The 14,397-nt window shown below is 15.6% G+C and overlaps 4 protein-coding genes across 4 annotated transcripts; all 4 read left to right on the top strand.

The window, feature by feature from the left end:
• Window positions 1-705: 705 nt before the first annotated feature.
• On the top strand, window positions 706-2,891 carry PGAL8A_00121900 (folate transporter 1, putative; the record flags this gene model as incomplete). The annotated part of the gene is made up of 4 exons (XM_028674732.1): window positions 706-772; window positions 1,235-1,348; window positions 1,420-1,497; window positions 1,654-2,891. 4 exons carry the CDS (start codon window positions 706-708, stop codon window positions 2,889-2,891), a joined length of 1,497 nt encoding a protein of 498 aa, XP_028526334.1.
• Window positions 2,892-5,254: 2,363 nt separating this feature from the next.
• Window positions 5,255-7,896, top strand: PGAL8A_00121800 (hypothetical protein; the record flags this gene model as incomplete). The annotated part of the gene is made up of 2 exons (XM_028674731.1): window positions 5,255-6,878; window positions 6,983-7,896. 2 exons carry the CDS (start codon window positions 5,255-5,257, stop codon window positions 7,894-7,896), a joined length of 2,538 nt encoding a protein of 845 aa, XP_028526333.1.
• Window positions 7,897-9,035: 1,139 nt separating this feature from the next.
• PGAL8A_00121700 (translation initiation factor EIF-2b alpha subunit, putative) lies at window positions 9,036-10,792 on the top strand (the record flags this gene model as incomplete). The annotated part of the gene is made up of 4 exons (XM_028674730.1): window positions 9,036-9,084; window positions 9,226-9,301; window positions 9,771-9,984; window positions 10,106-10,792. 4 exons carry the CDS (start codon window positions 9,036-9,038, stop codon window positions 10,790-10,792), a joined length of 1,026 nt encoding a protein of 341 aa, XP_028526332.1.
• Window positions 10,793-11,924: 1,132 nt separating this feature from the next.
• On the top strand, window positions 11,925-13,286 carry OXA1 (mitochondrial inner membrane protein OXA1, putative; the record flags this gene model as incomplete). The annotated part of the gene is made up of 1 exon (XM_028674729.1): window positions 11,925-13,286. One exon carries the CDS (start codon window positions 11,925-11,927, stop codon window positions 13,284-13,286), a length of 1,362 nt encoding a protein of 453 aa, XP_028526331.1.
• Window positions 13,287-14,397: the final 1,111 nt, after the last annotated feature.

Below are 14,397 nucleotides of genomic sequence, written 5' to 3'. Positions count from 1 at the left end.
TGATAGATATTTTTGATTTTTTTTTATTTAATTTGTTTTACCTTTTTGTTTTTCTTTTTCCTACTTTTGTTAAGTAGATTCTTACATTTGGTTATTTTATTTTTATTTTTTTCATTAAAAAATAAAATAAACTTAAACTGTATATTATTTTATCATAACTGAATAAACAAATATATCATATGAATACACATTTATTTTTATTATGTATATAAATTTAATATTATACATTAACTAAATGATTACAATAAAGTATTTGATTTTTATTGTATTTTTATGCGTTTATTTTTTTATTATATAGATATATTGATAAATTTCCTTTTTAATTATGTATAAAAAATTCTTTTAAAGTGTAAGATGATATGTTTTTTTGTTATTTTTTTTTTTTTTTTTTTTCTTTTTTTATCTATTTCATATAAATTTTAAATATTAATTATTGTGTGTAAATAAAAATATAATTCCTTATTTCTTATTTCTTCTTTATTTGTTTCTTTTCAAAAATTTATTATAAATATCTTTCTTTTTTATTGTTTTAATTCACTCTATTTTATTTGGAAATTCTATATATATAAAAAATTAATATCCACTTCAAAAATTTATGTGCGTAGTTTATCGACATACATTATTGATTTAAAATAAAAATTGATAGATTATAAACGTTATCCTTTTTTAAAATTATTTTAATTTTTTCTTAATTATATTAATATAATGGAACAACAGGATAACGATTTTTTGAAGAAAAAAGACAGCTATGAAACCTGTAGCACTGGTACAAGTATGCTTACAAGAAAAAAAAATAAATTTTCCTCTTAGATAAATAAATATGTTTTCATTAATTTATATATAAATGATAATTCTATAAACAATAATATTATACTTAATTTTAATAATAAAATACAATTTAAAAAGGAAACTAAATGTTAACTATAAAAATAAAACATCAAAAATAGGAAAAATTATATTATTTTAATTAATACATTTCATTTAATTTCATAGTATTTACTTAAATATAAAATGTTCTTTTTTTTTTTTTTTTTTATTAATTTTAACTTATTCCTCTATATATATGTAAATATATAAGTTTATATATAAACACTTTTGGTTTTATGTACAAAAGTATGTGAACAAAAGAAGATTATAATGTTCTATTTATAAAAGCCTTATGTTTATATGTATATTTTAAATTAAAAAAAAAAAAAAAAAAAAAACACGAATATGTTTTCTTTTTAACCTTTAGTTGCATCTTATAGTTCCTATAATGAAAATAGTCATTTAATTGAAAAAAAAATAATTGATCAAGACTATGTTAATGTAGATTCAATTTTTAATAAAATGTCTTCTAGCCTTATAGGTTTATAAAAATATATTAATTTATATATTCATGTAAATATATTTTTTATGTGTGTATTTTATTTTATGTAGCTATGCTACAAGGGGTAGAAGTGTTGTGTAATTTTTCAATTTTGTTTCTTTTTAAAGATAACTATAAATTAGACCCTGGTAAAATAAGCATTTTTAAAATACGAAATATATATTTATAAATATAAAAATAAAAAATTAATATATAGTGTACAAAATAAGTATATATTAAATGTATTTCGAAAGTTTATTAACATTAATGTAATTTTTTTTTTTTTTTTTTTTTTTTTTTTTTAGCATCTTTAAGTGTAGTAATGAGTTTAATAAAAATTCCATGGTCTGTTAAACTTATATGGGCAATATTATCAGATAGTTATCCTATATTTGGTTATAGAAGAAAATATTATTTATTATTGGGATCCCTTTCATGTATCATATCTTTAATAACCCTTGGATTAATAAATCATACAAATATTATATTAACTATATGTTTATTAATAATTTTTTTTTTTGGAAGTTCTCTTTGTAATGTTATAGGTGAAGCTCAAGTAGTAGAGTCAAGTAGAAAAGGATCTATTAGTAATTCAGCCAAAAATATTTCAGCTTTTTTTGCCTTTAGAAAACTTAGTTTTGCATTAATGTCTTATTTATCTGGATTTTTATTATCTATTATGAATAAGCAACATATATTTTTAGTTGGATCGTTTTTGCCAATATGCGTTTTTGTTTCTGCATTTTTTATACTAGAAAAGAAAAATTGTAAAAAAACATGCGTAAAAGAACAAATGAAATGTATCTATGATATATTAAAAATTCCCTACATTAAAAATTTCATTATTTATATATTTATAATGATGTCAACACCATCCTGTGGAAGCACATTGTTTTTTTTTATGACTAATGAATTAAAATTTGGTGTACAGCTATTAGGTAAAATGGCTATGTTTCAATCAGTAGCTAGCTTAATAGCTATATTATTTTATATGCTTTTTTTTAGTAAAGTAGACATAGGGAAATTGCTATTTTATTCTACAATTATAATAACACCGTTTTGTTTATTACCATTAGTGGTTGTAAATAAATTAAACAATTACCTTTATATTCCTGATAGTGTATTTATCATAACAGATACAATTTTAATAGAATTTATCGGTGAATTTCAGACTATACCTTTATTAGTATTATGTTCACGTGTAACACCAGAAGGACTAGAATCAACTATTTATTCACTTTTACTATCAGCAAATAATTTAGCATTAATTATAAGTTCTTTTTTTTCATCATTATTAACATATGTACTAGGAATAACGTCAACTAATTTTAAAAACTTATCATTAATGATAATAATTTGCTGCCTTACAAATTTAATTCCATTGTTTTTTATGTATATCCTACCCAATTTTAATAATAAAGATTTACATAAATATAAAGATCCTTGCGAAAATATTAGTTATGAAATAACTGATTATGTATCATCTAAAAGTTCTGAACAAAATGAAAAAAAAAATACATCTGAAGAAATCCAAATTAATTGAATAAGAGTAGAATAATTTAACGAATATATTTTTTACTATGATTAGGAATTTTTTATTCAAAAAAGTAAAAATTGAAAAGGATAAAATTTTAATTTTTAAAAAGGAAATTATAAAAAAAGAAAAATAAAATATATATTAAACTAAAATAAAGAATATTTGTAAATATAGATATAGTATCATTGTTTAAGATGATATTTAAAATAAAAAGTTGTATAGAAGGAATTATTATGCAAAAATTTTTATGATTTTTGTATTTTAATATGAAATTTTTTATTATATAAAAAGAAATATCTTAATTTTTAATCTTAATTATAATTTTTAAAAAATTAAGTTTTGTGAATCTTAAGAAACTTTTTCACTAATTCTCAAATTAATTTATATATATATATATATATATTTTTGTTATTCCTTATCTTAGAATAATACTAAAAAATATATAAAGTTTAAATATTTTTCTGTCTTTTTTTTTTTTGTTTTGTTTTGTTTTTTTTACATAAAATTTTTATTTTTGTTATTCATATTTTTAATAAATCTAATATTTAATTTTTAAGTATTTCCATAATATAAAAACAATTGAGAAAATTTTTTTTTTTTTTTATGAAATTAAAATTTTTTTCTTTAATCTATAATCAGTATTTTAAATATTATAATAAAAAATGTATAATAGAGAATATCCTCTTTCTAAAGAGGAAATTAAATGTTAAATGTTTTCATATTTTAATTTAAAATTTATTGTTAAAATATAAAATTCTTAATAAAATTATGCATATGTATATAAACGAAAAAACATAATTAATACATATATTTATTTTACATTTTTATTATATTAGATACTTATTTAAAAGTATAAATTTTAATATATATTTTAGTAATTTAAATGATGATTTTATTTTCCTATATTAAAATTAAGAAATCATATTAATTTTACTTTTTATTTTTTGCTAATGAATTTTTCTTGTAATTTAAATAAAAATAATTATATATATAAAAAAAATAAGTATAATATTATATTCTATTAATGAAAAGGCTCTATAAATAAAATTCTTTTATATTTATTCTTCAATTTCTGCACCTTTTAGCATTGAAATATAAGAAAGTATGCGTAAAAAAAAAAAAAAAAAAAAAAAAAGTATCAGTTATAGAATTAACATTTATAATTATATAAATAGATGCACATGAATTATAATATAAAAAAAATACTAATAAATAAATATTAAAAAAATAGATAAGAAATTTCAATTTTAGCCTTTCTTATAGTTTATTCTTGAATAATCATTTTTTTTTTTTTTTTTTTTTTTTATTATTCCTCCTTTTTAATATATTATTTTTTTTCATAAGATTTTGAAAATTAAATAACATCTAGATATAATTTTTTCTTTTAGATGGAATGTAAAATTTCTCATAAATGTATATATAGAATAATACAAAAAAAAAAAAAAAGAATATAAGAATTTATAAAATAAGAGAAATTTATATTTCTTTTTTTTAATTTAATAGATTTAATCTAAATACATTAACTCTATTATTTAATATTATAAGCTATTATTAAAAATAAAATATATACTTATATATAAAATAAAATGATCTTAATTCATATATAACTATTAGACATTTTGCTATAATAAAATTAATTTTTTTTTTTTTAATTTAATGAATTGAAGGTTGTAATTTTTAATTACAACTACAAAAAAAAATAAATAATTTCTTATTATTTATAAATCACTTTAAAATTTTATATATGCATTATTACTCTTATTTAGTTATGTTTTTTTATTTTTTTTTTCTTATAATTTAATTTTAGTTAAAATGATTCTCTGTATAAAAGAGTTCTAAAAATAATACTAAAATATTAAGTTTTTAAGTAAAAAAACTATATACATATAAATCAAACATGTTGATATTATTTCCTTATTTTATCTTTATTTGTTACTTTTTATTATATCAGTATGTCATGCTTTTATTTCAAGATCTTATAAAAATAAAAAGATTTATTTTATCTTTTTTTTGATAAGATATAAAAAAAAAAAAAACTACAGTTCAAAATACAAAAAATTAAAAGTGTTTTAATTATTTAATTATTCATATTTTATTTTTTTATTATAAGTAGTTGCCAACATGCAAATTATTTTTTTAAAGAATTAAAAACAAAAAGAAAAGACAATAAATCAAAAAAAAAAAAAATAAAAATAAGACTTTTTAATTATTCATAAAAGAATTGAAAGTTTTAATATATTATGAAAATGTAGATATAAAATAATTTTTATAGTTATAAAAGTATCAATAATGTAATGAATTAAAAAAGAAGAATACATAAAAGGTAATTGCAAAAATAATCAATATCTAAATTTATGATAAAAATAAAAATGTATTCTAATAATATAAAAGATAATCTTATATATAATGAAGAATACAATAATTCTTTATACACAAAATATGATTATATAAACAAAAATAAAGAAAATATTTTGAATGGAATAAATAAGGTATATCAAGATAATTATACATTAAAAGAAAATAATTGCAAAAGTGATAATCATCAAATATACAAAATTATCTTAAAAACTGGAGATAATAATTATATATATTATAATAATCAAGTGAATAAATATAATTTAAAAAAGGAAAGTAATTTAAATATTGCAAAAGTATCAAATATTAAATCTATATTTAATAAGAATAACCTAAAAAAACAAAAGAAAAAAGTTAGTTTTTTAGATGAATGCAAGACACTATATTATGAAAGAAAACTGAGCCAGGAATTGACTTGTGGAATAAATATTAAGATAAAAAATGATAAAGATGAAAAAAAAAAAAAAATTGTTAATTCTATTGTTGTAAATAATAATGATGAAAAAAAAAAAAAAATTGTTAATTCTATTGTTTTAAATAATAACAATGAAAAAAAAAATGAAATTGTTAATTCTACTGCTTTAAAGAATAATGATGAAAAAAAAAATGAAATTGTTAATACTACTGCTTTAAAGAATAATGATGAAAAAAAAAATAATAAAAATTTAAATGAAAAAAGTATTATACAAAATTCTACTATATATAAAAAAACGAAATGTAAATCTGTAAATTTTAATTTAACAAAACACAATTTAAAAAATGACAGTAAAGATATAATTTTTAATATATTATCAAAAAAAATTAGTGAAAAAAAGACAAATAATATACAAATTAATTTTAATAAGAATATGTCCCAAAAAAATATATTTCTAAATATAAACCCTAATATGATCTGTAAATTAAAAGCAAAAGATAATAAACATATTTGTATTAATGATGAAAAAAATATAAATTTTTCTAATAATAATGTTTTTACAAATGAAAAAAAAAGATTAATTTTTAATAAATATATTCTAAATATTAAAAAAGAAACAGATAAAAAAAAAAACAGTGATAAATATTTTTTGAGACAAACAAATAACCACTTTCTCAATGTTTTCAACAAAGAAGGAAATACAAAATTAAAAAGAAATAATAAAATATTCAAAAGAAATATTAAAAATAATAATATAAAGAAGAAAATTGTAGAAAATTCTTATAATAGTAATAATAATAATAATAATAATAATAAAATTAATAAAAACAGCAACATAGAGGATAACTATTTTAAAACTAGTCAAAATAATGATTGTAATATTTCTTACTTAAAATTATGTAATACCAATAGATTTTCACTTAAAAATAAAACTAGTTATAAACTAATCACAAATCATAAAGTAAAAATGTTAGAAGAAAATGTTGATAAAAATAAAGAGAATAGTAATAATATTCGTTATTTAAATAAATTGAAAATAAATAAGGAGTTTTTCTTAAATAAAGTAAATACAATTAAGCTTAAAAATGACACGAAAAATATTTATCATGTTATTAATAAAAGTGTTCACAATAAAGAAATAAACAATCATTGTAATGTGAAAACAAACGATAAAATTGTTACTAAAAGTTTAAATTCTAATTTAGAGAAAAAGCAATATGATGGTAATAAAAAAAATAATATAAAATAAATATTATCCATATATAAAAATATTTTATAAAAAAAAATAGAAAATTTTCTTTATTTTATTTTATTTTTTTTTTTATAGAAAAAATAGAACATATTAATTTAAAAGGTGAATTAAATAATTACAAAAAGGTGGATACGAATACTAATCCAGTTATAGTAGAAAAAATTAAGAATTATAATAATTCCTTTTATATAAAAACTAATCATAAAAATATATACATTTTAGGTGCAAAAAGAAATGATAGATTAGTAATAAATAAAGAACAAGGATATGAAAGAATCTCTATCTCAAAAGATACAGAAAAAATAGAAAACAAAAAAAAATTATTTGAAGATAAAAATATTTTAAATGAAGAGAAACCATCAAAAGAAATTATTAATTTTTTTAGACAAAATGCTTATCCAAATAATGAAAATATCATTTTAAAAAAAAATAAAAATAAAATAGAAAAACAGAAGCAAATAGAAGAAAAGGAACAAAATATTAGAAAAGATAAAAAGGTAAAAATAAAAAAAAAAAATAAGGATATTTATTTTGAAAAATATATAGTAATAGATAAAGGAAAACACAAAAACAAACAGAAAAAATCAAAATATGAACAAAATAATAAAATAAAAAGAAAAGAAGTAAAAGATGAAGTAATAAGAAAATTACACTTAAATATTAAACAAGGAAAAAAAGAGACTAAAAACATAGATAATAAATGCAAGGTTTTAGAAAAAAAAAAAGTAAAATATGAAGAAATAAAAAGTAAAACTAGGAAAGATAAAGAAATTCAAAATATAAATATCGATAGAAAAAATAAAAAGTTAAAAATTAAAGATAAAAAGACAATAACAAACATATGCAAAAGTAATCTAAGAAATCAAATGAATTATATCAAAAGTTGTAAACTTGTAAAAAATAATTCTAAAAGATTTAAAAATATTATTGATGTATGTAAGCTGAGCATTAGAAAAAAAAAAAAAAAAAAGAAAAAAATTTTTAATTAAATAAATTAAATTTTTATTAATATCTTGTTTTATATTTTTGTATTTCATATTTTTTTTTTTTTTTTTTATTTTTTATTTTTAGCACCATTTTTCTAAAATATATTATTTATTTTTTTATGTTAGTTATAGCCTAATTTTAAATTATATTTCTTCATTTTTCTCTATACTTTTTTTAATTAAATTAATTTTACATGTTAAATTATCAATATTTTTATTTAAGTATTTGAAACAAATAAAATAGAATGAAATATAGTAAAAAAAAATTTTTTTTTTTATGCTTTTGCATTCAGGAAAAAAATGAAATTAAATTTTATTTGATCATGAAACCCCTATAATATTTATAAAGATTTAAAGTTTATTTTTTCATTTTATTAGTCTTCAATTTTTTTTATTTTAATTTTGTAATTGTTTACATATATATATTTTTATGTACATTTATTACTTTTACTATTTTTAATTTTAGATTAACCTAATTATTAAGTAAAAAAAAAAAAAAAATATATATATATATAGAATATTTTTAAGTTTTCAAAAATATTAATCTCTTTTTCATAAATTTTTTTTTTAATAATTTACACAAAGTTATTGTTTTATTAAAATATATATATATATATTCTTAATTACAATTTATATATATATTCTATCAATTTTTTTACAAATTTTAAAAAAATTATAGTTATAAAACTGTCTTACTATATATTAAAAAAATTAATTTTACAAATTAGTTTTCTTTTTGTTTTATCTTAGATTTAATAATTATATTATAAATGGATATATTATTATCCTCTACTTATTCTTATATATTTCTTTAAATAAGAAACTATTATTTTAAAAAATAAGGAACATTATAAAGTTAAAAAAAGAAAAAAAAAAATTATATATTTATGAAACATTAACTTCTATAATGATATGTTATTTCTTTATTATTTTTTTTCACTTTTGAATTTTATTTATGGTAAAAATATTTCATTTGTTTGAAATATAAAGATTTTCAGTGCAGAATTTTTATGCGCATTAAGAAAAATATTAAAAAAGAGAAAAAAAAATGTAAAAATATAAAAAAAATAAAAATATTAGTATTTCAGAAAATATGTGTATTATCTGAAATTTATTTTTTTTAATAACATATTGTATTTATAATGGATTATTTTAATTATGTTAAAAGAGATTTATTAGAAGAACATGAAGGTATTTTACATAATATTTTAATTATTTGTTCTTCAAAATCCATTTAATTTTTTCAAATATCAATTCATATTTAAAAATCTCATTATATTTTTATTTTTATATAATAATATATTTATTATTTTTTTTTTATTTATTTTGTAGTTGTTCGTAGTTTTAAGAAACATTATTTTGAAGAGGAAAACGAGATGCATATAGCTGCAATAAAATCATTAGCAGAGTAATTAACATTTATTAAAAAAAAATCATTCAATAAATATATTAAAACTAGAACTATATTTTAAAAATGAGAAAATTCATAAAAAAAACATAAGATAAATATAAATATTTATAGATTTACGTATATACATATTTACATATAAATATATATAAATATATATATAAATATATATATATATAAGATAGATGCTAAAATAAGATTTGATATATAGAATATAAATTGAAATAAGATATATAAATATATGTATACAAGATAAATATAACATAATAAAAATTGAGGCGACAATATTATATTAATAATAGGAAAAGAATTAGTTGAGTTTTATAAAATTTAATAGTAGCTTAATTAATAATATATTTTGTAAATAAAATGCAATTCATAAATTTTAATGATATCAAGAATAACTAATAATATTAAAATATATATATTTTAGTACTTTTTTTTTTTTTTTTTTATTTAATCCTTTTAGTGTTATAAAAAATAATATATCAGAAACAAATTTTGAGTTATTTATTAATTTAAATGAAGCTAAAGATATTTTAAATAATTATATAAAAAATAATGATGTGCAAAATAATATTATATCTGTACCTCATTCTAAAAGAATGACTATATACACAATTGTTTCTTCTTGTGATATTTATCATCACTTTGTAGTAAAAAAATATACACACAATGAAAATGTAATAAAATAATTAAACATATTTTCATAATATACATTAATTTATTTATATATTTAATTAATTTTATAAAACTTTAATTTTAATTTTATTATTAATATTTTTTTTTTTTTTTTTTTTGAAGTATTTCAATAATTTAAAAAACACATTAGCAAATAACGCCAATGAATTTTCAAAGAATTTAGAAAAAAGCTTAGACATAATTGGCAACACTAGTAACATAATGTTTATTAATAGAAAAACAACAGTTTTAACACATAGTAATTCTAAATGCGTAAAAAACTTATTATTAAATGTTGTGAAAAATGAAAATAAACAAGTATTTGTTTATTTTACTTCACTAGAAAATTCTTCTATTAATTATAGTGAAAAAGATAAAAAGTTTGATGATATTTTCATAGAAGATTTAAGAAAAGAAAATATTATTGTAACAAAAATAAATTTACAAAGTGTTAAAAATATATTTAATATAATAGACTTCGTAGTAATAGGAACAGAACTAGTAATAGATAGTGGTGGAATAATAAGTAAAAAAGGAATTAGATTATTATCCCAGTTATGTTCATTAAATAAAAAACCATTTTATGTTGTTTGTGAAGCATATAAATTTTTAAAGATAGATAAAATTAAATATGCTAAAGATTTTTATGATTATTGTACTCAAAATATATGTAACGAAAATAATTATTTATATGAATATGTTCCTCATCATTTAATTACACTTTTTTACACAGATATTGGTATTTTTTCTCCATCGGTTATTTCGTATGAGTTAAGTAAATTATATATAAATGATGCTTTTCAATTTTAAAAGAAAATTAAAAAAAAAAAAATTGATATAAAAATTTCTATTTATATTATTTTTTTTTTTTTTTATTTAAAAATTTATCATCTATATTCATATATGAAATTTATATTTTGTTGTATTACAAAAAAAGCTCTTTTAATATGTATGGGTAAGGGTGTTTAACTCGTAGTTCAAATAATCTTATATATTTATATACTTTTATTTTTTTTTAGTTTTTAATTTGTTTATATTAATAATTTTTTAAATGTCTTTTTAAAATTTTATGATTGTTATAATGAATAATGTATATCAAAAATAATAAAAATAAATATTATATCTTATAAATACACTATATTTTTTTTTTTTTTTTTTTTTTTTTATACATTTAAGTAAAAAAACTACCTTATGTGTAAAGCAAAATAATTTTATACCTTGTAATTTTTTTTTTTTTTTTTTTTTTATATTGAAATAAAAAATTATTTTGTTTTGTTTAATTCTATATCATTTGGTTATATAATTTCTTTTTTTTTTTTTTTTTTTTTTTTTTTTTTANATTAATTTTATATATATATATATTTATTATTGATTCTATAAATATAGATACTTTTTTTTTAATTTTTTTTTTTTTTTTTTTTTTTTTTTTTTATAATATAATATTTATATGAATATGTTTTAATTTTACTTTATTCATTTAATATATAATGATGTGAAATAACTTCTTTATTAATTTTATATATATATATATTTATTATTGATTCTATAAATATAGATACTTTTTTTTTAATTTTTTTTTTTTTTTTTTTTTTTTTTTTTTATGTATATTTATAACTTTAACGCATTTCATTTAATTTCAAAGTGAAATTTTATATTATTATTAATGAATAAAGGATATTTTTTATTATTATTATTTATTTAAATTTAAAAATTTTCATTTTTTTCTTTATAAAATGAAAATAAAAGATATTTTAAATATTTGTAAAACCATGTGGAAACATATATAAAATATTATTAAACACATTTCATGTTTTTCTTTTCTTTTAAAGTAATGAATACATATATTTTTTTTTTTAACTAATTTTTAATAATGTAAAAAGTATGTTTTTAAAAATAAAAATAAATCTAGAATTTTATCTTTTATGTTTATTTCTTTTTTAACATGATCTTTACTTATTTACAAAATAATTTGCAAAATAGCCAATTAAAGAAAAACTCTTTAAATTTATTTATTAACAGTATTTGTTTAAAAAATAAGCGTTATATTATAATTAATAGGAATTACAAAAATATAATATGTAAAAATTTAAAAAATGATAATTATTCATCTTTAATGTTTTTTAGAAATTTTTCTATATTTACTAATTTTATAAATAATAAATATCCTAAGCAAAATGAATCTAAAATAAGAGAAAATTTTACAAATTATCCTGAACATATGAATAAAAATGAAAATAAGTATGATGAAGATAAAAAGGAAAAAAGTTACGAATTTTTAGAAAATGAAAATAACTTATTGGTTGAAAAAAACAAGCTTGATAATAATAGTTTGTTAAACGACAAAAAAAAATTAGAAGGAACAGAAGAAGAATACTATAATAATGATTCATTCACACATTTTATAATTGAAAAATGTAAGAATAATGCAAGAAATGATGAAGATATTTATGAAGATACATGGTATGTTAGATTAATATATGAATTATTAAATTGTACAAAAATCATACTTGATTGTTCATGGATGACTTCCATCATAGCTACAACAATTTTTATGAGAATAATTATTTTGCCATTAACTATATCGGCAGAAAGAGATAGAAGAAAACAAAAAATTTTAAATCCTTTAATAAAAGATTTAACAAATAAATTAAAAATAAATGCTCAAGATGGAAATATAAAAAAAGCATTAGAATATAAAAAAAGAATTTTAAATATAAGAAATACTCATGGTATTTCTTTAATACCAAAATCTATCATATTAATGACTTTTTTTCAAACCCCATTGTTTTGTATTTTTTATTTTTCTATGAAAAAAATGTCATCATATCCTGATATTTTTAAGGATTTTACTTTTGAATCACCCCTATGGTTAGATAGTTTATCTTTACCAGATCCTTATTATATCCTACCATTTTTATCTTCATTATTATTATTATCAAACAATGAGTTAACCTCATTAATTGATAAAAATATAAATAATAATAATCAAAATAAACTTTATTTAGAAGAAAGTGAATTTCAAAAAAATATTAGAAAAGCTACAAAAATAGGTATGAGGTTATTTTATATTTCATCAGTGTTCTTTTTTAAATCTATGCCTTCAGGATTATTTATTTATTTTATCACTAATACTTTCTTTCAATTATTTATTACACAAATATGTAAAGTTAAATTTGTAGAAAGATTTTTAGATTTGCCACCGTTACATTCCAAAGGTTTCTCTTTTGATAATGATGATAATCATAATAATTTGAAAAAAAATAATATTCATATGGATGATCTTCTTAAAAATAAAACAAAATAAAAAAAAAAAAAACATAAAATTTAAATATGCATATATATATATATATATATATATTTCATTTATACTTAAAAATTTTATATTTTTTTTTTTTTTTAATAAAATTATAAGTTTATAGATTAAATAATACATATTTGGCTTTATATAAAACAATAAAAATAATTTTATTTCAATAACACTTATGCATGTATTATTTTACACCTAAAGAAATTTTTGAAAATCAAAATACTACAAGTATTTTTTTTTTTTTTTTTTTTTTTTTGTACATATTTTTATTACAAAAGTTTTTATAGTAAGACATTTATCTATTAAAAATTTTTTCTTTTTCTTTTTTTTTTTTTAAAACATAAATGAAAATTTTTTGTTATATTTTTTTATATTAAAAAAAGATAGAATTTTATTTTTTTCAAATATATATTCATGAAGAATAAAAAAAAAAAGCCTAGTTTAAAACTAAAAATGTATTGTTTTTTTTTTTCCTTATAGTTGTTTGACTAGTTAAATTTTCATGTATATTTAAATCATTATAATGATAATTTTATTATTAATAAAAAAGTTTAATTATAAATAGAAGAATTATGTTAATATTAAAATAAATAACTATATGTTTCTTATATAAAGAAAAAAATTTTTTAAAAAATATATAATTTTCTATTTTTCAATTTATATACATTTTATTACTAGTAAAATCATAATTTTATTAAATTTATTTTATGTTTTATTTTGTATCTTTATTTGTTTTATATTAATAATATTATTTTTTTATTTGTGTGCACAAAATTTAACATTTTTTCCTTTTTCATTTTTCCTTTTTCATTTTTCCTTTTTCATTTTTCCTTTTTCATTTTTCCTTTTTCATTTTTCCTCTTTCCTTTTTCCTCTTTCTTTTTTCCTCTTTCCTTTTTCCTTTTTAAATTTTTACTTTCATTTTAATTTTTCCATTTTAATTTTAACTTTTTATTTTTATTTTTACTCTTATTTTTTTTTTTTTTTTATTTGCTTTAAAAAGATAATAATTACTAAAAAAAATTATGAATTCATTAATATTTATTTTTATTTGTATACATATTCATAGATACAATTAATTATTTTAGAGTAAAAAAAAAAAAATAAA

Source organism: Plasmodium gallinaceum, assembly GCF_900005855.1.
Source record: "Plasmodium gallinaceum strain 8A genome assembly, contig: PGAL8A_v1_63, whole genome shotgun sequence".
NCBI lineage: Eukaryota > Apicomplexa > Aconoidasida > Haemosporida > Plasmodiidae > Plasmodium > Plasmodium gallinaceum.
Note: the sequence above shows the minus strand (reverse complement) of the source record. Positions and strands in the feature narration are given on the sequence as shown.